Source organism: Trachurus japonicus, chromosome 22, assembly GCF_045865225.1.
Source record: "Trachurus japonicus isolate A0001 chromosome 22, Traja_1.0".
Classification (NCBI taxonomy): domain Eukaryota; kingdom Metazoa; phylum Chordata; class Actinopteri; order Carangiformes; family Carangidae; genus Trachurus; species Trachurus japonicus.
In genome coordinates this window covers 19,603,300-19,628,534 of record NC_140928.1, presented here as the reverse complement: position 1 = coordinate 19,628,534, position 25,235 = coordinate 19,603,300, and the positions used below count along the sequence as shown (strand labels likewise).

The window sequence follows — 25,235 nt, the reverse complement described above, 5'->3', positions numbered from 1 at the left end:
CATTAGTTAAATATTTACAGGGAGTGCAGCAAAATTGAATTTGAAAAGCCATGTCATCTTTTGACCAGCTGAACAAATCTGGTTCAATTTTTACTGAGTTCTAATTCACCCAGTCTCAGTTTCAGGAAGTCAAGTGTGATGATGTATTTCAGTGGTCACATCAGCAGGGTACCTCATCAGTCAGCTCCTTTATTCTGTTCTCTCTCTCTCTCTCTCTCTCTCTCTCTCTCTCTCTCTCTCTCTCTCTCTCTCTCTCTCTCTCTCTCTCTCTCTCTCCTTGAATAGCATTTTTTTGTTGTTGTTGCTAGAAGTGAAAATACAATGAAGAGAAACCGTACTGTGTACCAGCACCTCATACAGGTATACCATAAAAATGATCATAGGCAACATGAGCTGCAGTTTTTTTATTTCAACAATTTTGCACAGACAGAAGTAATAGTCCTCCTATTCTGATTTCCACTTGAGAGTCGCCATGTCTAGTTTGGCTTCATCTCACATATCCAGTACATCTTATTTACATCACAGTTTGCATTAAACAATGTATGCTGGTTAGAAGAAGAATAACTGAAAGCAGCACATCTCCCAGTCTTAGGTCCACTCTCGTCAGGCTGTCCAAACTTCCAGCACCTTCAATATCCAAGTCAATCACAAGAACAATTTAGTTCAACTCGTTAGTCTGGACAATTAAAATCAAAATCACCATAAGCAATATTATTGGCAGTCTGTGATATGCTTACATTGTTTCTGTATCAGTCACATTAGTAATCCACTGCCATTCTTCCTTTCCCACCTCCTGAGTGAGACCAACCCAGTGGCCATATTCCCACCAAACACCATGGCTGTAGCTCACCTTTGGATAGTTGTTATTTATGAGGACCTTTAAGAACAAAAAACACAAACACAGCAGTTAGGACCTTAATAAATTGCATTAATACCTCAAATCAAATAGACTTTAAAGTCCCTGAAGTTTTTGCAAATCCATCCATCCATCCATCCATTCATCCATCCATCCATCCATCCATCCAAACAACCCTTTGGAGACTTATAAGAAATGAAAAGTATCAGTTCTTATTACTTTTCTTCTGAGACTGAAACACTTTTCTTAATTTGTCTTTCTTCACCCACCTGTTCCTCCAAGTTATTGATCACAAGCAGGTCGCCCCCTTTACTAATGCAGTCCGCTCTGCTGTCCTGCCAACTTTTCTTGATGTCGGTCACATCACGATAGGAAAAATAATAGCAGGATGATCTGATTAAAAGCCATTTTGGTAGACATCTGCCGCAGCTTTCCACTGTTGCAAGAAGAGATCAGAAAAAGTGAAAAAATGTCCTGTCAAAGGTTAACTCTGATATAGCTGCAGGTTGGGAGTCGATCTTACCGAGTTTGGACTGATTATTCTTTAATGCCAAGTTCTCTACGTCTAGTGTCTCAAGCTGAATCTGAAGTTCGTCACTGACAGTCGTCAGCTTCTTCAGTTGTAGCTTTAGTTGTTGGTGGCTGGCTCTTTTTTCCTGTAATGCTGCCTGGGCCTCCACCTTAGCTCTGATGATAGCACTGGTGTTACGAAAATGGTTGAGCTGAGCGAGGATGAGTCCATCCCCTGAATAGTAAAACTGAGGGTCTCTGGCTTTAGCACCTAAGATATGAAAACATCACAAACAAAAAGAGGAAGTGTGGTGAAGTTGTAGCGAATCAGTTAGACTGATCACCACTTTGGTCTAGACTGAAATATCTCCACAGCTGTTGGGTTGCCATGAATCAAACGTCCCTGTACTACCAGTAATTCATATGCTCAATAAAACCTCTCAACATCACAGAAACAAATTGGCACCAAATTTTGTTCATACGTGACAAGATGTTGAAAAGATGGCTTATGAGCAAAAAAAAAGCAAACATGTCCCACCCACAAACTATGGCTGTAGTGCTAATTGACAATGACAAATTCACAATGATTGTGAACAGCTACACCTGCCTAACCATGCAAGTTACAGTACGGGTATGGTTTTATCATATCATTTACTAAATATATGGTTAGTTCAGCTTTTTTATTGGTAATTCTTGGAATATTATAATTTAAATCAAATATAGGCAAATACAGGCAGCATTTTCCTGTGAACTTTCATACTTACAATAAATCCCAGTGACAACAGCAGCTATCAGCAGAGCAGCATTCAGCAGACCCAGGCTCAGTATAACCAGTCGGTAGGATGGAAATGGAAATCCACTTCCTGTTGTAAACAGACCTTGAAAATGTTCTTCTGAATTAAACTCTTAACAATGCACTGTAGCTATATCATCATAGGAACTCCCAACAGAACATTTGACTGACTTGAAGACATTTTTTGCTACCTGATAGGTCACAGGGGGATAATCACAGTTGAAATCATCAGATTTTTAGTTTTTAAACACACGTCACACGCACACACGTGCAAACACACACACACACACACACACACACACACACACACACACACACACACACACACACACACACACACACACACACACACACACACACACACACACACATACACACACACACACACACATGTACATATTACATAGATATTTTACGTAGGACATTTAAAATCACCATCTATGAGTGAGCTGAAGTTTTGTCAGTTTTAAAGTAAAGAGAGAAATAGGTCAAGTGTTGAAGGAAAGGTGGAAGAGTGAATCATACCTTGTCCAAATGAGTAACGTTGATAGCGCCTATACTCATCTCGGATGAAATCTTCAGTAGTCTTTTGCTCGAATGACATTTCCTCCTCTGAATCTGAGTTCTCCATTGTTCTGGTAAAAGTGGTGCCTATTGATCTGTTTGTCTTTGGCTTATGCCAGTGACAAGGTAGGGGTGTGAGTTTGGACTCTGGTCTGGATGTGTCATAGTTTAAAGGTAAAATATCTGTCAATATACAGGAATAGATAATATCAAACAAAGGGTGTTTAGCTATTAGTTATTATTGTTCACGGTCCACTGAAACTTGATGAAGCAACAATTATTGTTAAATATAATAATCAATGTTGCAAATTCACAAAATGCTCCTAAATGATTTATTGTCCATTAAAATACACCTTTGTTACAGTGTTAGCCATCAGACACCAGTACAACAGTTATCCACACAGCGACAGTCTGCTTCATGTGAACAAATGATGTCAAGATACTTTTAATTAAGAGAGGTTGGAGCTTTTTCACAAATCCATCTCATTCTTTCATCACATGGACTATCCCCCCAAGCCTTAAAGATGTTTTCAAAGGGAAACAAGGCTGCACATTTATCTCTTCTGTCATCGCCATAGTTCAGCCAGTACCTGGAGAAAAACATAGTAAACAGAGACAGAGAGGGTCCACATTTTCCAATTTTTAAACCAAAGAAAGATTTGAAAAAAAAAAAAGTAAAATGTAAACCAGTGATTGAAATAAGTGGCCAGTAAGCCCTGTGTTGACTAGTAAGTCTCTAATGTGAATTTTTTTTTACCCTTCAGTCACTTCTCGTCCATCCACCCATGTCCAAATCCCATCATTGTTCAAAATTCTCAGTCCAATCCAGAAGCCATCCATGGAACTTGAGTTGATAAAATTTTTCAAATACTTTATAGTTGAGTTCTAACAAATGGAAACATAAACAGAATTAAAAAACAAACAAAAAACAAACCAATAAAAAACATACATATTATTCTGTATTTTGTATATTAACAGGGATGCAAAGACATATCACCCACCTGTTTGTCTCTGGTGTCTATGATGAAAAGGTCACCACCACTCATTTGACAGAAGTCTCTGGCCTTTTTCCAGGTTTTCTTTTCAGCTGTGTCCGAGAGAGGGAAGTAATAACACACTGAATTCATCAGAATCCATCCTGGGGGACAGTGTCTGCAGCCACCACCTGTTGCCAACAATAAACACACACAAACATTGAAAATGATGACAAAAAAAAAGATATCCTGCTTTCAGTAATGTACAACATCAGTAAAACAGGACTCACTGATAAGTGGTAAGTTGGTTCTCATTGATTCAAGGTCCTTTGTGATTGTAGCAATCTGCTGTTCATATGTCTCCTTTCTTTTCTTCTCGTGGTCAAGCTCCCAGTTGGTTGGTATCTGTTGACTCATCTCGTTATCCAGTTGCTTGTTTGCATCATTCATTCTTTGGATTGCGGTCTTGTAGATGTCCTCGAATTCTCCCAACTCGTTTTCAATGCGTTCTACATCCTGAGTTGTCAGGTGGTTGCCTCTAAGATTGTTGTCTGCAAGTGTTGAAGACAAACTCTGTGAAATGTTGTGTCGTTTCTTATGTTTCCAACTTTCTTTTTTCTCACAACAATTCAGGTGATTGATACACTCTTAAATGATTCATAACCTGCACATGCCATGGTCTTTAGGTCTAGATCTAGAACTAGAATCTAGAATCAATTCATTCAATCCCTCATCAGTATTCACATTTGTTTAAAGAGATAGTTCAACATTTTGGCAAATTGGCCCATTGCCATAATCCCTATAGTCACATCAGTAGGTTTGTTACCTTTATTGGTAGGTGCAAGCTATTTATAGAACGGCAGAGTGAGCTGCGCAGAGCTACGCTACAGAAGCGCAAATGGGATTTCTTGGTTACCCTCATCAAACTCATCACATACACAATCCAATAACTCCAAAACGCTCTTGTGGACAAATTGTGACCTGCACATTCACCACGCTATGAGATAATAACGGAACGTTGCGAGACAGAGTTGTTCTCTAGGTAAATTCACGCATGCGTTCCCGTCGGGGGCATTCAGTAAGCTGTAGGACCTGTTCTCCAGTTCTGCAGATACACCCATACTTGCCAATTTGCCAAAATGTTGAACTATCCCTTTAAGCTGTGCACAAAAACAGTATATACTGTGAATTATCAATCACTGACTGGATCAGTAAAAACACAGAATGTGCACAAAAGTTATTTTAAGCATTAGGCTACTAATAAATTTCATTAAACAAGGTCAATTACAAATTGTTGATGAGGGCATCAACAGGCATCAACAAATCTAAATGAATATCTTTGGTTTTGGATTCCCCTTTGGACAAAACAATGTATTCCGAGTCAAATTTGGCCTCTGGAAATTGAATTAGAAGATTTACACTTTTTTTTTTTTAAGAGCATACTAGAAATTAATTGATGACTTACAGTGGACGCCAAGACTGATATCAACTATCAGCAGCACTGCAGCAAGTAGCACCAGGATCACTGCAGTCAGTCTTCCATGTCTCCAAGTTGTTATATTGGATATGTACACTAGACAGATAATGATTCAGTACCATGAATTCAGTTTGGTTCAGTTCATACCTCATATTGTTTGATGAGAGGTCAGGGTTAATCGTAAAGGCAAACCGTTCCCCAGATAACAACTGACTGTACCTTGCTGCCTGTTTTGGTAAGGCTGATGCTCATCATCCTCTTCACAAATCAGTGTGTTAAATCCGATATCGCAATCATGATCTGAGTCCTCTGTCCTTTTCATTCTCACTGCTTGGATGAGTTCAGTCGTACATGTGAATGCTTATTTGTCAGGAGAGAGGATGCTGCCTTTGTGTTGACCCTTGATGCTACCAATGCTGAGCTCAACACTCCTCATTCAAATTACTGTGATTCACTGCAAAAGAGAAGTGAAATTATGGGGCGGTGTAGTGCTTAAGGCGCAGTGGTTAAGGCGGCCGCCCCATGTAGAGGCTACAGTCCTCAACGCAGGTGTCCCCGGTTCGAATCGGTTTAGCCTCCTCTTATGAAATACTTTGTTTAAAATTAAAGTTCAAAGTTTATTGAAAGTCTATACAATGAGCCACGATGACATGATGGGGGCTGTATATTGTAGAGGCCCAGTGTCGTCTGAACATTTCAACTCAACTCAAAGTTGTATTTGAAGTTCATTGTATACAGAGTGACCAGAAATGGAGTCAAAGCAGTTCCCAGCGGAGCCCCAGCGCTGCTCATCACTGTCCCTGCACAGTTACTCTGCCTGTCTGACATACTGTGGTCATTTTATCAGGTAATTTACACAATCCAGGGTGTTACGGTGAGAACCATCCCCACATCCCTTTGAGCTTGTCTTCAAGAATCGCTGAGTGGGATTGTGTGACTTTGAAATCAAAGAACATCATCCTCGTGTAACCACCTGGCTTGTCCAAAAGAATAGGCTTCACTTGTCTTGACATCTTTCCTTGTATGAGTTCAAATATATTCACACTGGATTCAACATGAGTGTTTTTTGTTTTTTTAAGTATACCATATTTGGGGGGCTTTTTTACCTTTATTTGATAGTATGGTTAAGAGAGACAGGAAATGGGGAGACAGAGAGAGGGGGAATGATGGGGGTACCTGATCAACCCACTGGGCCACACGGCACCCCCAACATGAGTGTTCAATGTTTTTATGGGATTGAAGTCATGTGCGGTCACATATCCACTAACTCACAGACTGTGGGACAGAGTGACAATAGGGATTACAATTCAACATGCTCTAGGCAGACGGTAGCCTACTGTTTCTTAATGTTAAATAATACACTTGAACATATCTGCTGGAAAGAACAAAAAGAAATTGTGAAATGCACAACATTGAGTAAGCCCTTTTTTTTTAAAGGGATGATAGGAAGTGAAAGTTCTGGGTGTAGTGTAAGAAGGTGAACTAAGGGCACAAGAGAAACAATATTTCAACATCAAAAAACAAAAAAAAAACGTAGCCATTGTATATTTTTCTTGATAGTATGATTCTTAAGAAATAAACTATGTAATATGTGCACTGTGCATCAAACTCTAAACTGAAAAAGCTCCTGCAAGAAAAATAATGGTGGAAAAATGTTTATGTTTTTGTTGTGTCCTTTGTTCATCTTCTGTTTTCCACAATGTCTAGAACTTTCAGTTCCCCACATCCTGTAATGAGTTACTGTAATAAGGGTTGAGCAATGTTGTAAGATTTCCCCATTTCAATATGCTTTTCCAGCAGATGTTCAAGTTTTAATATAAGACACTCAGCCAACCCCCACCAACATTTTTTTCCAATATGAAGAAAGTGTTTACAAAATTCATTTGGAACAAAAGGCGATCAAGACTTAACGCTTAACACTACTATATCTTCCATAAGAAAGAGGAGGGCTCCAGCTACCCAATCTTTGATGGTATTTTAGGGCAGCTCAGCTTAGATCAGCCTTTTTTTGGTTTTCTAATGCTCCCAATTTACCGTGGATCCAAATAGAAGAAAAGTGTGCCAGGGGACTAACATTAGATACTTATCTTTATTCTGACTCTCTCAAAAGACTTAAGCAAAACACAACTTAACATTTGTTAAATCCACAATCATAGCCTGGCATGAATCACAGCAAATGTTCAAAATGCCATCAGGATTATCACCATTTGCGCCTATCTGGGGCAATTCATTATTTACACCAGGTAAATCGGATCGTGGATTCAGACTCTGGGCACAGTTGGGTCTAAAGATGATTGTAAATCTTTATTCAGATAACACCCTCATGTCCTTCGACAATCTCAAAGAAAAATTTGGGATCCCTCAAACTCATATGTTTAAATACTTTCAAATACAGAGTTTTATTCGGTTGCAATCATATCAATGTCCTCCCTAAGTATTATTGAAAAGTTGGTAACATCAGACCCATATGCTAAAGGTAAGATCTCAACTCTAAGACATTATCAGAGACTTCTTTGGAATCTTCAGATCACAAAAGAAGGGCATGGATAGAGGATCTTCAAAGAGATATCACTGAAGACGATTGGGAAAAAGCTTGTTATTAAGCACAAACACTATCTATTAATAGTAGATTGAAATTGATCCAATACAATTGGCTTATGAGAACGTATATAACTCCTGAAAAACTAAATAAATTTAATTCTAATATCCCTGATAATTGTATAAAATGCAGAACAGAGAAGGGAACCCTATTTCACTGTATTTAGAAGTGCAAACACTTACAAGAATTTTGGAAAAAAATAACTGACACAATCTTCACCATAATAGGCCTACATGAAAAAATCCCTGCATGTCCAGAGATCTGTATCCTCGGCCTGAGACCCAAAACACTGGCCCTGAAAACACACAAGTAAGCTGCTAAACCTTTGTTTATTACATGCGAAACGTCTTATAGCCAGACACTGGAAAAGTGTTCATTGTCCTTCTTTGAATATGTGGATTAATGAACTTTCTTCTTGCTTAGCGATGGAAAGACTCACATATATAATCAAACAAAAAAGCCACATTTTTCATGACATATGGAACTAATTTATCATATTTTTGGAATCAAGACCTGACTTACTAACTCCTTAAATCATACTCCTTTCAAGTAAAACGATACCCTTTTAATTTTAATTTAATTTTATCTATGTTGGTTTTGTATTATTATACGCTTTTGTTGTCCTTTTAATGTTACATACAGAAATACTATCCTTTTCCTTTAAAAAAAAACAAAACATGTATAGATATATTTTGAATATACTGCATGTATGTTTCTCTCTACTTTTTTATTTTTATTTTTTTCCTTTTTCCATATTTCTCTCTCACTTTTGCCTATTTATTTCAATTGATTATGTAAACATTTTAACTAGAAGACAGGCAGATGTACTGTATATTGTTTTTGTGTTTCTGTTTTTCATTTTTCAAAGGAAATGTAATTTTTCTTGCTGTTTAACTGATGGCTCCAGTTCAGGGTTGGGGGGAGGGAGGGAAATTGTGTAAAGACTAAAAAATCAATAAAGATATGTGTTAAAAAAAAAAGAAAAAAAGACACTCAGCCAATATAAAACTGAATGTTCCTGATGAGCAAGCTGTTGTACCCAGCTGATAATATCCCTGAAGTCTTGGAGTTAGACTACAACCTCATATGTAGACGTGCCAACTAGTGTCAGGTATATTCAAGTCATCACAGACACCTTAGAGGTATTTTATTTAGTTGCAAACATACAGTTGTGTTTTCTGCTTCAACAGTAGGAGTGGAGTGTAGTCAGAGTTTAAGATGATGGTGTTTCACATATCCAATCAAACGTATGCACAGTGCACTTTCCATCATACCAGGTCTTCCAGGGATTAGTGTTTCGAGAAACTACAATCAAACAGTCCTCTCCGTGTCCATCATTTCCATGGTTGTTTGGTTCTCCATCCGCCCAGTACCTTGGAGAAATCATTCAATCATACAATTTATCCACGATGACAGTGCATCACTTATTTTTAATCAAATGAATGTAGCAAGGTGAAAATGATCTGAAACAGTTTGTCACCTTTGTTCCACCTCAGTGACGTTATTGACCCAGACCCACGTCCCCTCTGTCTCCATGTCACTCAGACCCATCCAGTAGCCCTTCTGCCAGGTCACACGTGTCTCCTGGCCTCTTTGAGATTGGATTGTCTCACTCACAAATATCTGTGTGAGCAGACAAAAGAGTTGGTATTTTTAAAGGACCCGATTGTTTTATTCCTCAGACTGGTTCTCTTCCTTGTTTGTTTACAACCCACCTGCTCCTCTGGACTGTCAATCACAACCAGGTCGGCTCCACGGCCGATGCAGTCTGCTCTGCTCTCATGCCAGTTCTTCTTGACAGCAGGAGTTTCAACGGAGGAGAAGAAATAGCAGGTTGAATTGAGAAGAACCCATTTATTGGGACATTTGCCACAGGAGTCCGCTGAAGGAAACAAAGGATCTCTGGTCACTTGAAGGTGTTTTTCACTTTTCTAACCGAACAGGTGAACTAAAAACCGCATGAATAGGCCGTCAACTCTGTCTCACCCAAAGCTGATACATTAGACTGCAGACTTGTCTTCTCTCTTCTCAGTGTCTCCCACTGGCTCTGAAAACCATCGTTCATGGTCGTCAGCTGCTGAATTTGCACTTTCAGCTGTGAATGGTCTTTCACCGCCTTCTCTAATGTTCTGTTGGCCTCCTCCTCGGCATCGATCACATCACTGTGGTTGCTACGGAGATAGTTCAGCTCCTTGATGAGCTTTGTTGCTGCTGAGTGGGGAGCCTGAAGCGCATCATGTTTGACTTTGGCACCTGAAGAGGTGAAAACACAGTGTCATAACTTGGATTCAGTTATATAGCAAAAACATATTTATTATATTTGGGACAGTAAAGTTGGATATGTCATAACTGCTTTTGCTCTCTCATGTTAAGAAGTGCAACATAAGTACAAAAAAGCAACAACAACAACAACAACAACAACAACAACAACAACAACAACAACAACATAATTTCTGATTCAACTGGACAGGATATTTCACACTAGAGATACCATTTGTTAATCACTGAAAATAGAAAATAATAATCTTCCAAACATATAATCAATACTTGTTGAAACACTGAATTTAAAAAAACCAACATTTATTCTTCCGTATTTTTCTGGTTCTCCTTTGGTACAATAATTTCAGACTTTTTGGAGTTAAAAAGTGTCTTCTCAGCAATCCTGTGTGAGAGTGAAAGGAACAGAAAAGGGAAATGTAACTTTTACTGTCAACAGTCATACTCACAGCTAATCCCAATGGCAACAGCAGCTATCAGCAGAACAGCATTCAGTAGTGCCAGACACAGTATCATCAGTTGGGTTTTAGGAAGAGTGAATCCACCTGTGATCACAGTCCATGAAATATTGTTGACAAATTCATTCATCCTAAGGCTTCCAATTGAAAAGATGAAAATAAAATACCACCTAATATAACCTTACTTACTCCCAAAGTCAGATATGTATTCTATAAAACTTAAATTGATATTAGCTGAATTTGTTCAATTGAAAAATCTGAAATCTGAAAAACTCAATAGCAGGATGAGTTTCCAAAAATAACTAGTCAGATAGGCTAGTTAATCTGACCAGTGATTCACACAACAGAAATATGATGTGAAAACTACGATCATTGAGGCCTAATAACATTTATTTAATTTACAGGGCTTAAAATATATCTTAAGTTATTATAATGATAACAACAACAGTAAATCAATTAACACAAGAAACAATCAAATTCTCTATTAAAAAGGACAACAGATGCCAGAAATGTGACACCACAGGAAATTTCAAAGTCATACCTTGTCCAGATTTTCTGTAGACTACGCTGAAGCGTTTGTCTATCCAATCATTGATTCCTCGCTGTGGATTCTCCATGGCTTGTAGCGTTGACTGCACTGTCCCACCCATCTATATGAAACCTCCTTTATACCCACAAGAAGCAAGGTGGGTCAAGCTAAAGAGAACATTCAGTGAAGTGAGCGCTTCATCTTGGCAGGATTGCCTCCCCTACTGTTGACTTGTGTTATGAGCCAGGAGCAACATTATGTCACTTTATGATGGATACTGTCTGATAATACATTTTAGAGATTCACCACTTTTTTATTCATTAACTACTGTTGCTGTATAGTGGATCATGTTTGGGATATATGGGACTATGATGGAAATTAGCTGCTGAGCTAAATCTGGTATATTTACAACATTTTTATTGTATGTTCATCAATATGCATAGCCCCATACAAATAAACCAATTTATTGAAAATGAAAAAAAAAATGGAATGAAATTACAATATGTTTATTGAATGAAATCCATGTTGCATAAGTGTGCTTGTGCCCCGCACATGAACTTCATCAAACTTCACAAGGCTTGTGGCTAACACATTGAATTTAAAGTCAACAACATAAATGCCTGTTAATTGAAAAAGGTTCTTATATAATATATAAGAACCTTAAGACATAGAGGTTTAGCAGTAACTTGACATGTTTCGACGGAAACTTTTTCAACTTTTAGAATACAGAGACTATGAATCCTTTTGAACTATAACATAAATGTATTGTAATGCTTCAGGCTTGACTTAGTGAAGCTTTCATGTTGCTTAAAAACAAGAACTCAAACCACTGATATATAATAAGAGTAAATGTATTTATTCATGAGAAAACAAATATGGACAAAACATTTTGCTAAGAAGGATGGATGGCTGTGCTCTCTCCTCACATGATGGTTTGTCTGACACTTGAAGTCAGCCTTGGCTGCTGGGGCTCATTTCACATAACCACTCCTTGCTCAAAAAGCAGTTTCCTGCAAACCACGAACTCCTAGCGCTGTCCTTGATCCTAAGTGCCACACAGTCCTCAATGCCTGCTTGATCGCTGTTAGGCTCCCCATGCATCCAGTACCTAAAACAAGACTCAAGTTACATTATTACTGTAGATGAATATCTGTTGCTGCTGTTGGTAACTGTCTGATGGGAAATACTAAAATGTAAATTGTCCACTTCGACAGGGATCTTTCACAATCTACTGAGCTGAAAAGTTGTACCTATTAATTAATACCTAATGTTACATCTATTCTAATTTTCAGCAGCTGTTTACAGGTTTACAGTCTGCAATTTTTATGATGATTATATTAACACAGCAACAATGTAAGTTTTAAAACACTTACCCTTCATTTAGAGTCGCATTATTCACCCACACCCAAGTGCCCTCTGTCTGAATGTCCGTAAGGCCAATCCAAATTCCCACAGAGGCTTTCCATCCTTGACGAAGCAATGTCAATTTTGGCAGGTGGTCAAAAAGCCTTGCCTATGAAAACAGCAATAAAATCTGAATTCTGATCTGATACCAGTTTGTTCTACATGAAAAATACAATGACCTGTGTAGTTGCCATTAAATCTGATCTGACACTGTTAATTGTAAGATTATGTAGGCTAATCATTATAATGATAAATGTAAATTTCATATACACAACTTATGATTAACACAAAAATGAAATCCATTTATATACTATATATATGTTATTGCCCAGCAGCAGTATGGATGGTGTATTGCTTGGTGAGTTTTGGGGGCTTTGTTTTCACTTATTGTGAACAAATAATATTTTCCAATCAATAATTAGAGTTGTGAAGGGGCCTCAATTATTTTGTCAGCCTATATTATTTTGATATACAGTAGTAGGCTATACACAGAAATATGAAGAGCCTATATAGTTACCGTTCCCCCTCTGCTTTACAGCGCAGTGGACTCACCTGCTCTTCCTGGGTGTCAATCACAGCAAGGTGGGCCCCGCGGCTGACACAGTCTGCTCTGCTGTTTCTCCAGTTCTTTAAGGAATGGGATGGGGCTTTAGCATGATAGTAGCACGAATTCCTTAATAACATCCATCCCGCAGGGCATCGTCCACAACTTTCCACTGTTGAAATAGAAGAAATACATAGTGAAACGAACAATGGTTTGAAACTCCAAGATGCACTAAAGATTCATGCAACAGCCTCTCACACATATCAGATAAAGTGGACTCTAGCGTTGCCTTCTCCACTTGTAGTGCCTCAATCTGCCTCTCAAGGTTGTCACTGAAGGTCTTGTTCTGCTCTAACTGCAGTTTAAATCCCTGCTGTCTCCTGAGCTCTCGGTGTAGTGCTTGTTCAGCCTCTCTTTGACTGTTGATGGCTTCACTGACAAGCAACTTAAGTTGATTATATTCTGCGAAGAGTGGTTCTGCTTGCACATGTTGGAGAGTGGAGTCCTCGCCGACTTTGCCACCTGTGATTATCAGAGATAAAAGAGGGACATTTTAAAGAAATGTTCAGAAAACAGGTTTTGGTTTGTTTGCCAGTTTGGATCTCTGGAAATAGAACTGGTAGATAATATAATTGTACTCACAGTAAATCCCAATAACGATAGCAGTTAACAGCAGGACAGCGTTCAGCAGTCCTAAACTCACAACAACCAGTGGATACAGTGGAAGATTTCTACACCCAGCTCTGTCCGTGGACATGGATCCTGAACAAACAGACACTTTTGATGTGAGTGTGCCTCAAAGTACATGACAGATAATAATGCAAGAAAGTTCAGTAAAATCATTATGAAGGAAGTTTAAATGACACAAGCCGACCTTTGCTTCTTGTACTATGGTGAAGTAAATTTCCTTCATTTGAAATCATTTCTGGATTGCCTTCTGGTCTGCGGGTTTCTACCAACCGTTCCATCGCGCAGGACACTCTTATCTGTGAGAGGTAGCTGCTCTGTCAACATTACAAAACTGTGTGTCTGGGTGAGAGAGTAAGTGTGCATGTGCGATTGTATTTCTGTTGCACGTCTCTTAAATCAAATCAAATCAAATCAAATCAAATCAAATCAAATCAAGCTTTATTTATATAGCACTTTTCATGCATGGACATGCAACCCAAGGTGCTTTTCACATAAAAAAAGAAATAGACACATAGAAAAAAGAATCACAAATAAAAAATATCTCTGTCTGAGTGTGTATTTGTGCTCTGTATGTTTCTTTTTTGGCATCTTGTAGATGATCTACCTATAGGAAAAAGAGCTAAAGCCATTAGGCTACTAGTTTAGTTTTAATGTGATCAGAAAGATGTTTGAAATTTTACATTTGGTCAATATAAAGTAAAGTGCAAGGAGATCAGGTAAGGAGGAGGATGAGGCGAGAGGTCTTCAAGAGTTTCCCATAGCATGACAAAGAAATGACACATCTAGTTTTGAACCTGAAGTGTGTGCTGCTAGATGTGAAAGCCATGTTGACAAATGTGTTTTAAATCAATGAGCAGCTGGACAGCTTGATGAAGATTTTGATATTATCCCTGTTATTGTTTTTGTATCAATGATAAATGGTGCTTCTTCTTGTCAGATATAGTTGATAATGGTGATAGAAAAAAGAATGGCTATATGAAATTAATCACTTTAATTAACTAGCTAGGCTACCTATTAACAGATTAAATAGCCTAAGTAAAGTTTTTTGATATAGCTAGTCTATGTGAATAGCCTACTATTGTTTTTAAGTAGGCTAAGGTATGCTTCACGTTTACAAAAGGACAGAAGATGTGACAGCCTACACACAAAACGTCAAGGGGATCATGTAATTTGACAGTTTCCGGGTTTGAACGCCAGGGAAGGATGGAGGTTTTTTTTCGGTGTGTTGTTGCCTCTTTATCGAGTGTCAAACCACTCCCACCGACTTAAACCTCCCTGTCGTTGTGTATCAGTGAACCAGACTCACTCGGCCACTTCTAGTCAGACACGTCTATGAATCAGTGGAGGATTCAGCCACACCGGACGGTGCTGTACTTTCTTCTTGTTATTGTTGGCTAAGTCAAGCTAAACAGACGGTTACACATCAGCGGAAACGCACTGTTCCGGATTTCAGCGTAAAATACGCCACAGCACACCTGGGCGTTAAACGTTTTATTTTGAAAAGTCAAAAAGTTGGCGGAACGTCGTACCGCGCCACGCTTGACGGCGGTAGCCTACAACTACTGCACGCATTTTGCTACGTTGTGTGTTTTCCTACATTGTAGCTATATTGTAAGTGGCCTTAAGGCGCCTGGTTGCCACTCTTACTTTGACAAGTCCTCTTTCTTTCTAACCGACACTGGTAACATGTTAGACGCGGCGCGTGAGGCTTTGTAGTGGGCTTTCAGAAAGACTTGTTGTTGGGCCTGTTCGTGTTATTTCCATCACTGCCACTGGCTAACCAGTCCCTAAACAGAAATGTCACTAGAGGACTACGAAAGACATTTCGACTCGCTAAATTCAGAATTGGGTGGCGGGTCTGTGGTCAGTGAGCGGTCAGCATTGGGCACATTTAATGGCGAAGAGGAAAAGTTGCACTACATTCCTATCCGGATCCTCGGGAGAGGGGCGTTTGGTGAAGCTACTCTGTACAGAAGAACAGAGGTGAGTCCTGGTTTCACAGTCCCACACAACACTTATCTCTTCTCACTACACGACAACAACAACAACAACAACAACAACAAAGCCGACAAGAGAGTGTTTTATTCAGGTTTACAACGTCTCCGCAACTTTCTCTTCAGCAAACATGGGGTGTTGCATTCAGAAATGAGATCCTCTCCTTACATTGAAAACACACTAATACAGTACAATCAGAAATAGTAGCTACACCAGCACTAAGTGTTGCATCTTTGTTGTCTCTCTGGGTTATTGCAATTGACTGTACAGTAGCATATGTGCCTGGCTGACTAAATTCCTCACTGTTCCTCTGTTTCCATACCCCTGTGAGAAATTCTTGAGTGTGAACAAGATAAATAACTTTCCCATGCCCTGCTTCTTTATCGTGACCACAACTGCCACCCCTTCCTCTAAAAAAATATGACAAAAGACATTTTTCTTGTTGGTATACAGGTAGATTTAACAGAAGAAAGGGTTAGGGGTTAGGTATAGATGCTCTGTCTTACCTTTTTAACCTTTAACCTTTATTTATCCAGGTAAAATGTTTGAGAACAACCATACAAACATGACATGGCCTCCAGCAAAAATACACATCAATAACAAAACAACGCAACAAACAAAGTATGTCAAGGGACAAGCATATGCAATGTGCATGTGAGTGAGAATGTGTGTATAAAGTGTAGTCTTGATGCCCTATTTTGGGACCTTCACTTGCATATTTCTGAATGACATGTCTCCTCTGGCTCCCCCAGGACAACTCTCTGGTGGTATGGAAAGAGGTGGAGCTGAACTCCCTCTCAGAAAAGGAGCGCAGAGATGTCATGAATGAAATCAGCATCCTCTCCATCCTGGAGCACAACAACATCATAGCCTACTTCAACCACTTCATGGATAAGAACACTCTGCTCATTGAGTTGGAGTATTGCAATGGTAAGAAGATAACACTGTCACCGTCCACCTTGAAGATTTGATAAAGATCAGGTTGAATGCTGCTCAGCTGTGACAGAACGCTAAGCGATCTTTTTTCCGTCACAGGAGGGAATCTGTACGATAAGATCGTCCAGCAGAGGGGGAAACTTTTCACTGAGGAGGTACTGTACGAGTGCAACACTGTCGGCTGTTCATTTCCCACAAAACAGACTATGACAAATGTACATTTCCTTAGGTGGTCCTATGGTACCTGTACCAAATCGCCTCAGCAGTGGTCCACATTCACAAGGCGGGGATATTACACAGGTGAACCCTTCAAGCCCATTTTCATGCACTCATTGAAAGCCTCTGGCAGGTCGCACAGCTTTCTTTGTCGTTTCAAAACGTGCTTCTGTTTTGGTAATGCAACCGTTCTGTTTTGTTGCAGAGATATCAAAACTCTGAACATTTTCCTGACCAAGACTGACCTCATTAAGCTGGGCGACTATGGCCTTGCAAAGAAGCTAGACTCTGAGTTTTCAATGGCAGAAACTGTAAGTTGTGAATTTCTTTCCTATCAACATCTTGATTCAAGAGGCTGTGATTAAGTAAATATTCATCTAATGGGACAGTGGTTAAATACCCTCTTCACTGTAGTGGCTCTATTGGTGTTGTTGTAATGTGTTTCCTGAGTTTGTGCATGATGTTTTGAAGGTGTTGCCAGAAAATTTAGAGCCACAGTGTTTTCATCATTCTCTATGACACATTGATACTGAGCTATAACTGATAAGTCAGCACACAGCCAACACAGTGAGATGAAACCGACATCGCACATACACTCAGTGCTCACAGTTCATATTCTGCTGTGAGATGCTCTGGTACTTTGATGAGAATCTTGATGGTAGAGTTGATCACAGATCATATAAGGCTGTCTGTGTTTGTTGACTGCAAATTAACATCGGAAGTGCTCACTATTTGAGGTATGGAGGTGCACAGTTTCATGGCATAGATGCTTCTGCATCAGCTTTCTTGTACTAATATTTTTGCGCTCTTTCCTCCTCTGTGAATCCAGTGTGTGGGAACTCCATATTACATGTCACCTGAGTTGTGCCAGGGAGCAAAGTACAACTTCAAATCAGACATCTGGGCCTTGGGTTGTGTCATTTTTGAAGTCTTGACTCTCACAAGAACATTTGATGCAACGGTAGGGTCGCCCAAAAAAAAAAAGAATGTTATGATTATGATTATTTGCATTAATCAGAAGAATGGATTTGTTTCACCCAAATGAACTGATTCTCCATGTGTCCATACAGAACCCTCTCAACCTGTGTGTGAAAATAGTCCAGGGCAACTGGACAATGGAAGTGAACTCAGATGTTTATTCATCTGCACTGATCAAGCTGGTGTACGAGTGCCTCGATCAAGTGAGTAACACAAAGCACCTAAACCAATATCTTGTGTCTGTTAGGGATGTCAATGTGATGTTCTTGTGTTCATTTTGTGACACAGGATCCTGCAAAGAGGCCGACAGCTGAGCAGGTTCTGGACCAACCGTTCATCTCTTCCTGCCGACAGTAAGTAACTTGGAAGAAAAAAGTTGTTCTTTGATTTCCTTAACGGGAAAATGTTTAAAATTCTGTTGGATGCAATGACTATGCAGTGAAGACAGTGTTGCTCTCTGTTAGGGAGCTTGAAGAGCGAGTGGCCCTGCTGAATTCAGCAATGAAGAAACCTAAGTAAGCTATACTTGTTTAATATTCTCTATTGTGAAATCCTGTCGGTGGCCTCCAAGTATGAGCTCATACCTGATCATTTTTTGTACCACAGGCTGAGTACAGTGACTGAAACGCCTGTTGCAGTGGTGACCACCCGCTCAAGAGAAGTGTACTTCTGGGGGGGAGGAAAGTTCACCCCACAGAAAATGGACACGTTTAAAGGGGGCAGCAGCGCCCAACATGTGTGTGCAGGAGAGAGCCACTTCGCAGTGGTGACGGTGGAAAAGGAGCTGTACACGTGGGCTGTGAGTATCTGGGACAGGTAGAATGACTCTAGTTGTTGCTGCAGGAAACTTTTTCTCATCTCTCATCATCTTTCTTTCTCATCTTTTTTCAGAATGTCCAAGGTGGAGCCAAAATGGTGGGACAGCTGGGGCACGGAGACCAGGCCTCGTACCGGCAGCCAAAGAGGGTGGAGAAGCTTCAGGGGAAGGCCATCCGACAGGTGGCGTGCGGGGCCGACTTCACTGCCTGTATCACCGGTGAGTGAAGAAAGCTTCCTGTGAAAAGAGGAACTTGAGAAAGAGAGATCTGTAAAGTCACACCATTCCTCTAACGAGCCCTCTGTTGCTGCTTCTTCAGATGAGGATCAGATGTACATGTTTGGGTCCGACTACTATGGTTGCATTGGCGTGGAGGGTGAGCACGGCATGGAGATTTTGGAGCCGGTGCTTTTGGAGTTTTTCGAGGAGCGGCCGGTCCGTCAGGTTTCGTGTGGGGACAACCATGTGGTGGTCCTGACTCACAGCGGGGAGATCTACTCCTGGGGCTGCGGAGAGTATGGTACATAGGGTTGCTGTATTGTTTTGTGCTGATGCCATTGCCTGTGCTGGGTTTGTTTTTGCTGTTATAAGTGCACCCAGCAGGTGGAGACAGTGGCCTTTTTAATATGCAGTGATACTAAGTGCTCCTTGTGAAAAAAACGCTCTGTTTTCCTGCTGCAGGGCGTCTCGGCCTGGAATGTGAGGATGACTTCTCTTCTCCGATGCAAGTGAGTAACATTTCATCCTGTCATATTCCTGACTGTGCTGAAGCCTCATGGGATAGAAAGTGTTTCAAGCAATATGGTACAATAATCAAAAGTACTGTCTGTCCTCTGGTTTTCTCAGGTGGAGATCCCAAAAGGTGCCACCATCGCCTCTGTGTCATGTAGCAGCGATGGAACTTTCTTTTTGACAGAAACTGGCAAAGTCCTAGCTTGTGGAAATAATGAATTCAACAAGCTGGGTCTGAACCAGGGGATCTCTGGTCTCAAAAATCACCCCGGAGAGGTACAAGTGTAAACATGAAGGACTGTGTCAATTTAGAGACGTAAAGTGATGCAGCCATGTATTTATATGCTCGGCTTATTGTGCAACTAAACCAGGGCTACCAGGGGATCCCGTACATCACCACGCTGACCTTGGTGAAGCAGCTGTCGCGGTTCACGATCCAGACCATATCTCCAGGGAAAACCCACACAGCTGCTATCGATGGTACTGCAGAAGACAAAGGCTGTTTCTTTCTTGTCTGCATGATTGTCAGAATTAAAAAATAATAATAATTATGATTTCTGCCCCATCAGAACGTGGTCGTCTGATAACCTTTGGTTGCAACAAGTATGGACAGCTGGGCGTGAAGGACTTTAAGAAACATCAAGGTGTCCAAGTCCTTGTTGGACCCTTCGGAGGGAAGACAGTGACGAAAGTGTCGTGTGGAGATGGCTTCACCATTACAGCCACTGAAGGTGAGAACACGTATAATGCAGCAGGGCATCTGGGGCTATTATATATTTATATGGTCTATATAGTTTCAATTGTGTGACTATATTATATCTCCTGTGTTTTTCATTATCTTTATGTTCTCTCAGACAATCAGATCTTTGCCTGGGGAAACGCAGGAAATGGGCGGCTTGGGATGCCCCATGAAAAGGGCTTTGGTTCAGAGGTCTGCCCCGCCATGCCAAGGCCAATCTTTGGGTCCCTCCATCATGTGCCGGACCTCTCTTGCCGCGGCTGGCATACAGTTATCATTATGGGTTGGTTATGACAACCACACTACAGCAGCACACTACACCTAGGGAAGCAGCCGACTGACTTACTGTATTATTTCTTCGTTGCAGAGAAAGTGCTCAACTCCAAGACTATTCGCTCCAACAGCAGTGGAATATCGATTGGTAGTGGTGAGTGCTTCTCCTCAGTCGCTGATTCATTTTCTTTGCCAGAGGAATAAGTCTGCATTTTTAAGTCTGCATTGTCTGTGTATGAAGGACTGGGCCAGGAAGCTTCTACATCCACCGTGGATCTGGACATGGAGCCTGGTGCAGCGACCGAGTGTCGTGACAGGATTCTTGGAGGTACACGGGAGGTTAATACAGAAGAGTGCTTCACGGGGTCAATGACGTCAATGGCAAATCAGACTGGGGACAGCTCCTGCCCTCTCTGGCTTAGAAAGGTTTGTCATGATGAAAGCACCAAGGAATAAGTCAGTCTTTTGATTGAATCATAGAACAGAGATCTTTGAATGGAGAATCATTGCCCAAGTTAAACCAGGTTCTCATCCAACAGGAGCTGGAGGACGCAGAGTTCATCCCGATGCCTGAAGGGTCTGAGCCATCCACTCCTGACCAGCTCTCCTCTTTCTCTGACAGTGTCACTCTGCCTTATGAGGAGCTGAAAGAGCTGAAGGCTGCTGCAGCAGCAGTCAGTAAGAAAGACCTATCGGTAATGCTAACACAACTCTTATTCTCACTGATTTAGACATTTACCCAGGGGGCAAAGCAAAAAAACAGACACAGAGCGTTGTAAAAGGTTTGACACCAGAATGATATCTAGGAACTTCAAGGATTAAAACCTGGGTGGACAACCCGGTCAACTAGCTGCTGGAAAGCTACAGGGGCCAAACCCCCTTTCTTGGGTCATTTTGCTGGCAAAATTATGTAAATGCAAATATTTAGGTACTACAATGGCATAAATAGTCATACAACTATAAAATTTGGCAGAGAGTATCTTGACACACAGGGGGAGGCATGAAAAAAAGATTCTGGGGTTTGTTGCAACTCAATTTTAAGATATCACCCTCAACATCCCAAAAAAGACAAAAAAAAGTACTGTCCACCTGACAAATTCTCATGAAAATTATTATTTTTCAGCACTTTATGGAGAATATCTATGCTTAACATGTATATAGAACATTTCCTTAATTCATAAGCTTCCATTTGAGTCCCAGATAGCCTTTCTACTAGCTACTGGAAAGCTACAGGCTGTCTCCAAACAGTGCAACACCTATTGTGAAAAACTACATGTTAACTGACATGATCAGAAAACATTCTATTTCTGGTCTCCTCAAAGTGAACAGATAGATAGAGAAGACCGTTGGCCACAGCAAGTGGGGCTTTTGAGATAGAAAGGCTATCTTGGACTCAAATGGAAGCTTATGAATTAAGGAAGTTTTCTATATACATATTAAGCATAAATATTCTCCATAAAGTGCTGAAAAATAATAATTTTCATGAGAATTTGTCAGGCGAACATTACTTATTTTTTTGTCTTTTTTGGGATGTTGAGGGTGATATCTTAAAGCAGAAGTAAGCGACATTTTTGTGTTAATATAAGTCTTAAATAGTTATATCTTCCGACAGCAATCACTTACATAGAGTGTTTCGACGGAAACACGGGTCTGTCAGTCACTCTGCTCTGCTCTGAGCCGAGGAGAAAACTTTTCTTGTATCCTACAAGTTTTATCCAACGAGGAGAGAGAACGGCATAAAGGGCTGTGTGTGCAGCCAAGGGATGCGCGTGAATGTGGTGACGTAGGGACGAGGACCAATAGATCCATGACGAGGGCGGGGGCTGCTAACTCCATCGGCTGACAAGAAATTATGGTGCGTTCAAGGCAACTCGTAACTCGTGTTTTTCTGACCTGTGAAGTCGTACCAGTTCAATCTGGTACGAGTTCACGGGTTGGAAGTTACGAGTGGCCGTTATAGTGACTTTCACAGGCAACAGGTCGGAGAAACGCGATTTATGGGTTGCCTGGAACGCTACAAAGTCGTAAGTCGTGACTTGAAGCCGTAATTTACGGTTTCAAAAGCCTACCTGGAACGTAGCATTAGCCAAAACGACCGGATCGCTTACTTCTGCTTTAAAATTGAGTTGCAACAAACCCCAGAATCTTTTTTTCATGCCTCCCCCTATGTGTCAAGATACTCTCTGCCAAATGTAATAGTTGTATGACTATTTATGCCATTGTAGTACCTAAATATTTTCATTTACATAATTTCACCAGCAAAACTACTCAAGAAGAGGGGTTTTGGCCCCTGTAGCTTTCCAGCAGCTAGTTGATGGGTTGTCCACCCAGGTTTTAATCCTTGAAGTTCCTAGATATCATTTCTGGTGTCAAACCTTTTACAACGCTCCGTGTCTGTTTTCCAAAAAATTGGGATTTTGCCCCCTGGGTAATTATGTTCTCCAAATAAACGGGTTGACTAATTTCATATTATTGTTGTTCATGTCCACTTTGGACTTTTTGCTCTCTGGTCGTCTCCACAGACTAAACGAATGGGCTGTGATAACATGAACGGACTGGAGGATGGTCGTGCCTGCAAAAAAGGAGAATCGGGTGCATGCTGCGGTGCTAGTAGAGAGGTCACACAGGTATCAGATTTACACTGTGCTAATAATCAACTGTTGAGAGAATACCATTACCGCAGCATTTAACTGAAGAGTATGTTTTACAGCTGCGAGAGACGGTCGCTCGTCAAGAGATGAGGATCCAGACGCTGGAGAAGCAGGTGAGACATTTTTCTCCAAACCTGCACTCCTGCCTCAGAGCCAGCTCTGATCCATGTTCCCACAGAACAGCACAACCTTTGCTCTTGTCGTCCGTAGGTCAATGAGCAGCAGAGGGAGAATGAGAGGCTTTGGGCAGCAATTAATCGCTCAGCGCTTCGGGAAGCAGGATGCGATAATAACGGAAACCATCACTCTGAGCGCATACCAGGGGACGGAGGAGGACGGGGAGGGAGCTTCACAAACCACGGGAGCAGATCTGCGGGAGCCAGCGTGTGACCCTCAACCTGCGGATTTCCAGATCACGGGAGAAGTGTCACAGTTCATAGCACATGTTGAATTAATGAGCTGGTCAGGTGGGAGGTGGAGGTTGGGTTAGAAGTGCGGTAGAGTGCATCCTCTTGCCCACTCACAATGGTTACATAACAGTATACATGTTTGGCAGAGCGCTTAAGTTGCATGATTACATTTTAATGCACATGTAATACTGTGTAATACCTTGCACGCTCTCACATGCACACTTTGTGTTCACCTGGGTGCAGGGATCTGGCTAGTGTCTCCACAGACTGAAATGTTGGCTGGATTCAACATGAAGCATCGCGAGAGACAATCTGATCATAGTGTTACTCTGCAATGTGAATGTTAAGTCCATCTGTTGGCGGTGTTGTTGTTGACTTTTACTGATGTCAGCATCGAGGCTTCAATCCTTTCTGCCTCAGATATTAGTATTTATCACATGCAACAGATAAGACCAGCTCATGCATATAGGAAACCATTTTCTAATACATCCAAAGTTTATGTTTCCTTCTTTTTTTCCCAACTGTCAGATTGGAAGCCAGTATAATGCTTAATATTGGCAGAATCTTCTAATGTGAAAACAAAGCTTTCTTGAATATCACTTTGATGATAGTTTCAATTATCTCCGCCATGGAGATTATATTGTCACCCATGTCGGTTTATTTGTCAGAAAGTTACGCAAAAAAAAAAAGTTCTCAACTGAACCTGGAACTTGGAGGTGGGATGGGGCCATGGTCCAGGGAGGAGCGTGTTAAATTGTGATACAATCATTTCAATTATTTTTCTCTGAACTCTGATGTACGGAGGTCTGTATTAGGACTCTGAGTGCCTATCTAGTCAAGTGCCAAAAACAATATAGCCTATACTTTGTCATATTTACCAGAAACATTAGCTATAACCTATTCTAATTACGCTGTGCAAATATATACTTTTTAAATTTGCGAGTTTTATTGTCATATTAAGAACATTTGTGTGAAACACAAAACTACTGATTTATTTTTTAACAAGTAGGTTACTTTTTTTCTTGCCTTCTTTTACTCTTGAGTTCTTGTTGGCACAGCACATGTAGGTCTATCCTCTAACTATATGTATGAACACTTGAATAGTTTTCTTAGAATGTGGAAAACGTGGTCTTGACAGCGTTTATAATTTAGCTGACCTTGCAGCTCTAATGTTCTTGTTGCCTTTTTTTTTTTTTTTTTTTACTTTTATCTGTCTTTGGTACTTTCAGAAATGTTTTGAAAAAAAAGCGTTATTTGTGAAAGCAAATATTTGCAATTTTGCTTGAGATCCGTTGGTTTATGTTTATTTGGTGTGTGTTGTGTAAAACCCTTTGTCATATTAAGATTGCAAGCTGTTAGCTTGTGAACTAGCAGATGTCAACAGTATAACACTGGCAGTGCAGCAAAATGCATAGTTAAGTACAGTCGGTGTGCCTTACAAGCTATTGAAACCAAAAATTTGAGCAAATATGACAAATCTGTGCCTTAGGTGATTTTTTTTAATACGATATGTTGAATGCATTTGAAATATAGTTTACTTTTTTCCAAGGTTTACCAAATATTGTGGGGATGTAACGGTAACAAACACTCCTCTCACAGTCACACTGTTGCTTCCTGCTTTGTGGAAAAGCCATAAATAAAACTAACATCCGTCTTTTGTTATGTGTCTACAGTCAATATTTCCCACAGTATAAGCTACAATATACTCTATTTCTACATGCTGATATTTACATGGGCTTTCCTTGTGAAGGGCTGAAATGATCTTACTCAGTTGTATTTAAAACAACGGAGGGATACAATCAAACAGTTCAGA

General features: G+C 40.4%; 5 protein-coding genes across 7 annotated transcripts; 1 reads left to right on the top strand and 4 right to left on the bottom strand.

The window, feature by feature from the left end:
* Positions 1-389: 389 nt before the first annotated feature.
* LOC146963955 (oxidized low-density lipoprotein receptor 1-like) lies at positions 390-2,903 on the bottom strand. 2 transcript variants are annotated; one of them, XM_085767197.1, is made up of 6 exons: positions 2,685-2,903; positions 2,131-2,244; positions 1,380-1,637; positions 1,126-1,292; positions 738-877; positions 390-627 (listed from the first exon to the last, which is right to left on the bottom strand). In XM_085767197.1, the coding sequence occupies exons 1-6, from the start codon at positions 2,788-2,790 to the stop codon at positions 477-479; spliced, it is 936 nt and encodes a 311-aa protein (XP_085623323.1). In that variant the 5' UTR covers positions 2,791-2,903; the 3' UTR covers positions 390-476. The 2 variants fall into 2 exon arrangements, with proteins under 2 accessions (XP_085623323.1, XP_085623324.1); XM_085767198.1 differs by having other exon boundaries at positions 2,131-2,229; positions 2,685-2,841.
* A 140-nt stretch (positions 2,904-3,043) lies between these two features.
* On the bottom strand, positions 3,044-5,629 carry LOC146963954 (asialoglycoprotein receptor 2-like). Its single transcript, XM_085767199.1, has 6 exons — positions 5,394-5,629; positions 5,163-5,270; positions 3,988-4,248; positions 3,725-3,888; positions 3,481-3,608; positions 3,044-3,313 (listed from the first exon to the last, which is right to left on the bottom strand). Exons 1-6 carry the CDS (start codon positions 5,494-5,496, stop codon positions 3,169-3,171), a joined length of 909 nt encoding a protein of 302 aa, XP_085623325.1. The 5' UTR covers positions 5,497-5,629; the 3' UTR covers positions 3,044-3,168.
* A 3,272-nt stretch (positions 5,630-8,901) lies between these two features.
* On the bottom strand, positions 8,902-11,470 carry LOC146963953 (CD209 antigen-like protein C). 2 transcript variants are annotated; one of them, XM_085767874.1, is made up of 6 exons: positions 11,050-11,371; positions 10,500-10,595; positions 9,760-10,026; positions 9,489-9,655; positions 9,254-9,396; positions 8,902-9,146 (listed from the first exon to the last, which is right to left on the bottom strand). In XM_085767874.1, exons 1-6 carry the CDS (start codon positions 11,156-11,158, stop codon positions 8,987-8,989), a joined length of 942 nt encoding a protein of 313 aa, XP_085624000.1. In that variant the 5' UTR covers positions 11,159-11,371; the 3' UTR covers positions 8,902-8,986. The 2 variants fall into 2 exon arrangements, with proteins under 2 accessions (XP_085624000.1, XP_085624001.1); XM_085767875.1 differs by lacking the exon at positions 10,500-10,595 and having other exon boundaries at positions 11,050-11,470.
* A 411-nt stretch (positions 11,471-11,881) lies between these two features.
* On the bottom strand, positions 11,882-13,981 carry LOC146963952 (uncharacterized). Its single transcript, XM_085767877.1, has 6 exons — positions 13,860-13,981; positions 13,628-13,747; positions 13,244-13,507; positions 12,994-13,157; positions 12,411-12,550; positions 11,882-12,145 (listed from the first exon to the last, which is right to left on the bottom strand). The coding sequence occupies exons 1-6, from the start codon at positions 13,951-13,953 to the stop codon at positions 11,989-11,991; spliced, it is 939 nt and encodes a 312-aa protein (XP_085624003.1). The 5' UTR covers positions 13,954-13,981; the 3' UTR covers positions 11,882-11,988.
* An 860-nt stretch (positions 13,982-14,841) lies between these two features.
* On the top strand, positions 14,842-25,080 carry nek9 (NIMA related kinase 9). Its single transcript, XM_085768391.1, has 23 exons — positions 14,842-15,658; positions 16,423-16,600; positions 16,706-16,761; positions 16,836-16,906; positions 17,028-17,133; positions 17,652-17,783; positions 17,893-18,003; positions 18,089-18,153; positions 18,265-18,315; positions 18,407-18,599; positions 18,692-18,836; positions 18,937-19,137; positions 19,299-19,345; positions 19,464-19,625; positions 19,721-19,829; positions 19,919-20,080; positions 20,204-20,371; positions 20,456-20,515; positions 20,603-20,787; positions 20,901-21,056; positions 22,884-22,988; positions 23,072-23,125; positions 23,223-25,080. Exons 1-23 carry the CDS (start codon positions 15,473-15,475, stop codon positions 23,400-23,402), a joined length of 2,883 nt encoding a protein of 960 aa, XP_085624517.1. The 5' UTR covers positions 14,842-15,472; the 3' UTR covers positions 23,403-25,080.
* Positions 25,081-25,235: the final 155 nt, after the last annotated feature.

What these genes read in the sequence shown, in the direction of transcription:
- LOC146963955 (XM_085767197.1), bottom strand. Translation starts at nt 2,790, where the DNA reads ATGGAGAACTCAGATTCAGAGGAGGAAATGTCATTCGAGCAAAAGACT. An exon ending in TGTTGTCACTGGGATTTATT is followed by an intron (nt 1,638 to 2,130) that starts GTAAGTATGAAA and finishes TTCATATCTTAG; the next exon opens with GTGCTAAAGCCAGAGACCCT. An exon ending in GAATAATCAGTCCAAACTCG is followed by an intron (nt 1,293 to 1,379) that starts GTAAGATCGACT and finishes TTCTTGCAACAG; the next exon opens with TGGAAAGCTGCGGCAGATGT.
- LOC146963954 (XM_085767199.1), bottom strand. Translation starts at nt 5,496, where the DNA reads ATGAAAAGGACAGAGGACTCAGATCATGATTGCGATATCGGATTTAAC. An exon ending in TATCAGTCTTGGCGTCCACT is followed by an intron (nt 4,249 to 5,162) that starts GTAAGTCATCAA and finishes CAACACTTGCAG; the next exon opens with ACAACAATCTTAGAGGCAAC. An exon ending in GGACGAGAAGTGACTGAAGG is followed by an intron (nt 3,314 to 3,480) that starts GTAAAAAAAAAT and finishes GTTTTTCTCCAG; the next exon opens with GTACTGGCTGAACTATGGCG.
- LOC146963953 (XM_085767874.1), bottom strand. Translation starts at nt 11,158, where the DNA reads ATGGGTGGGACAGTGCAGTCAACGCTACAAGCCATGGAGAATCCACAG. An exon ending in TGTTGCCATTGGGATTAGCT is followed by an intron (nt 10,027 to 10,499) that starts GTGAGTATGACT and finishes TCACCTCTTCAG; the next exon opens with GTGCCAAAGTCAAACATGAT. An exon ending in GTCTAATGTATCAGCTTTGG is followed by an intron (nt 9,656 to 9,759) that starts GTGAGACAGAGT and finishes TGTTTCCTTCAG; the next exon opens with CGGACTCCTGTGGCAAATGT.
- LOC146963952 (XM_085767877.1), bottom strand. Translation starts at nt 13,953, where the DNA reads ATGGAACGGTTGGTAGAAACCCGCAGACCAGAAGGCAATCCAGAAATG. An exon ending in GTCCACTTTATCTGATATGT is followed by an intron (nt 13,158 to 13,243) that starts GTGAGAGGCTGT and finishes CTATTTCAACAG; the next exon opens with TGGAAAGTTGTGGACGATGC. An exon ending in TTGACACCCAGGAAGAGCAG is followed by an intron (nt 12,551 to 12,993) that starts GTGAGTCCACTG and finishes CTGTTTTCATAG; the next exon opens with GCAAGGCTTTTTGACCACCT.
- nek9 (XM_085768391.1), top strand. Translation starts at nt 15,473, where the DNA reads ATGTCACTAGAGGACTACGAAAGACATTTCGACTCGCTAAATTCAGAA. An exon ending in CTTCACTGCCTGTATCACCG is followed by an intron (nt 18,837 to 18,936) that starts GTGAGTGAAGAA and finishes CTGCTTCTTCAG; the next exon opens with ATGAGGATCAGATGTACATG. An exon ending in GCATACAGTTATCATTATGG is followed by an intron (nt 20,372 to 20,455) that starts GTTGGTTATGAC and finishes TCTTCGTTGCAG; the next exon opens with AGAAAGTGCTCAACTCCAAG.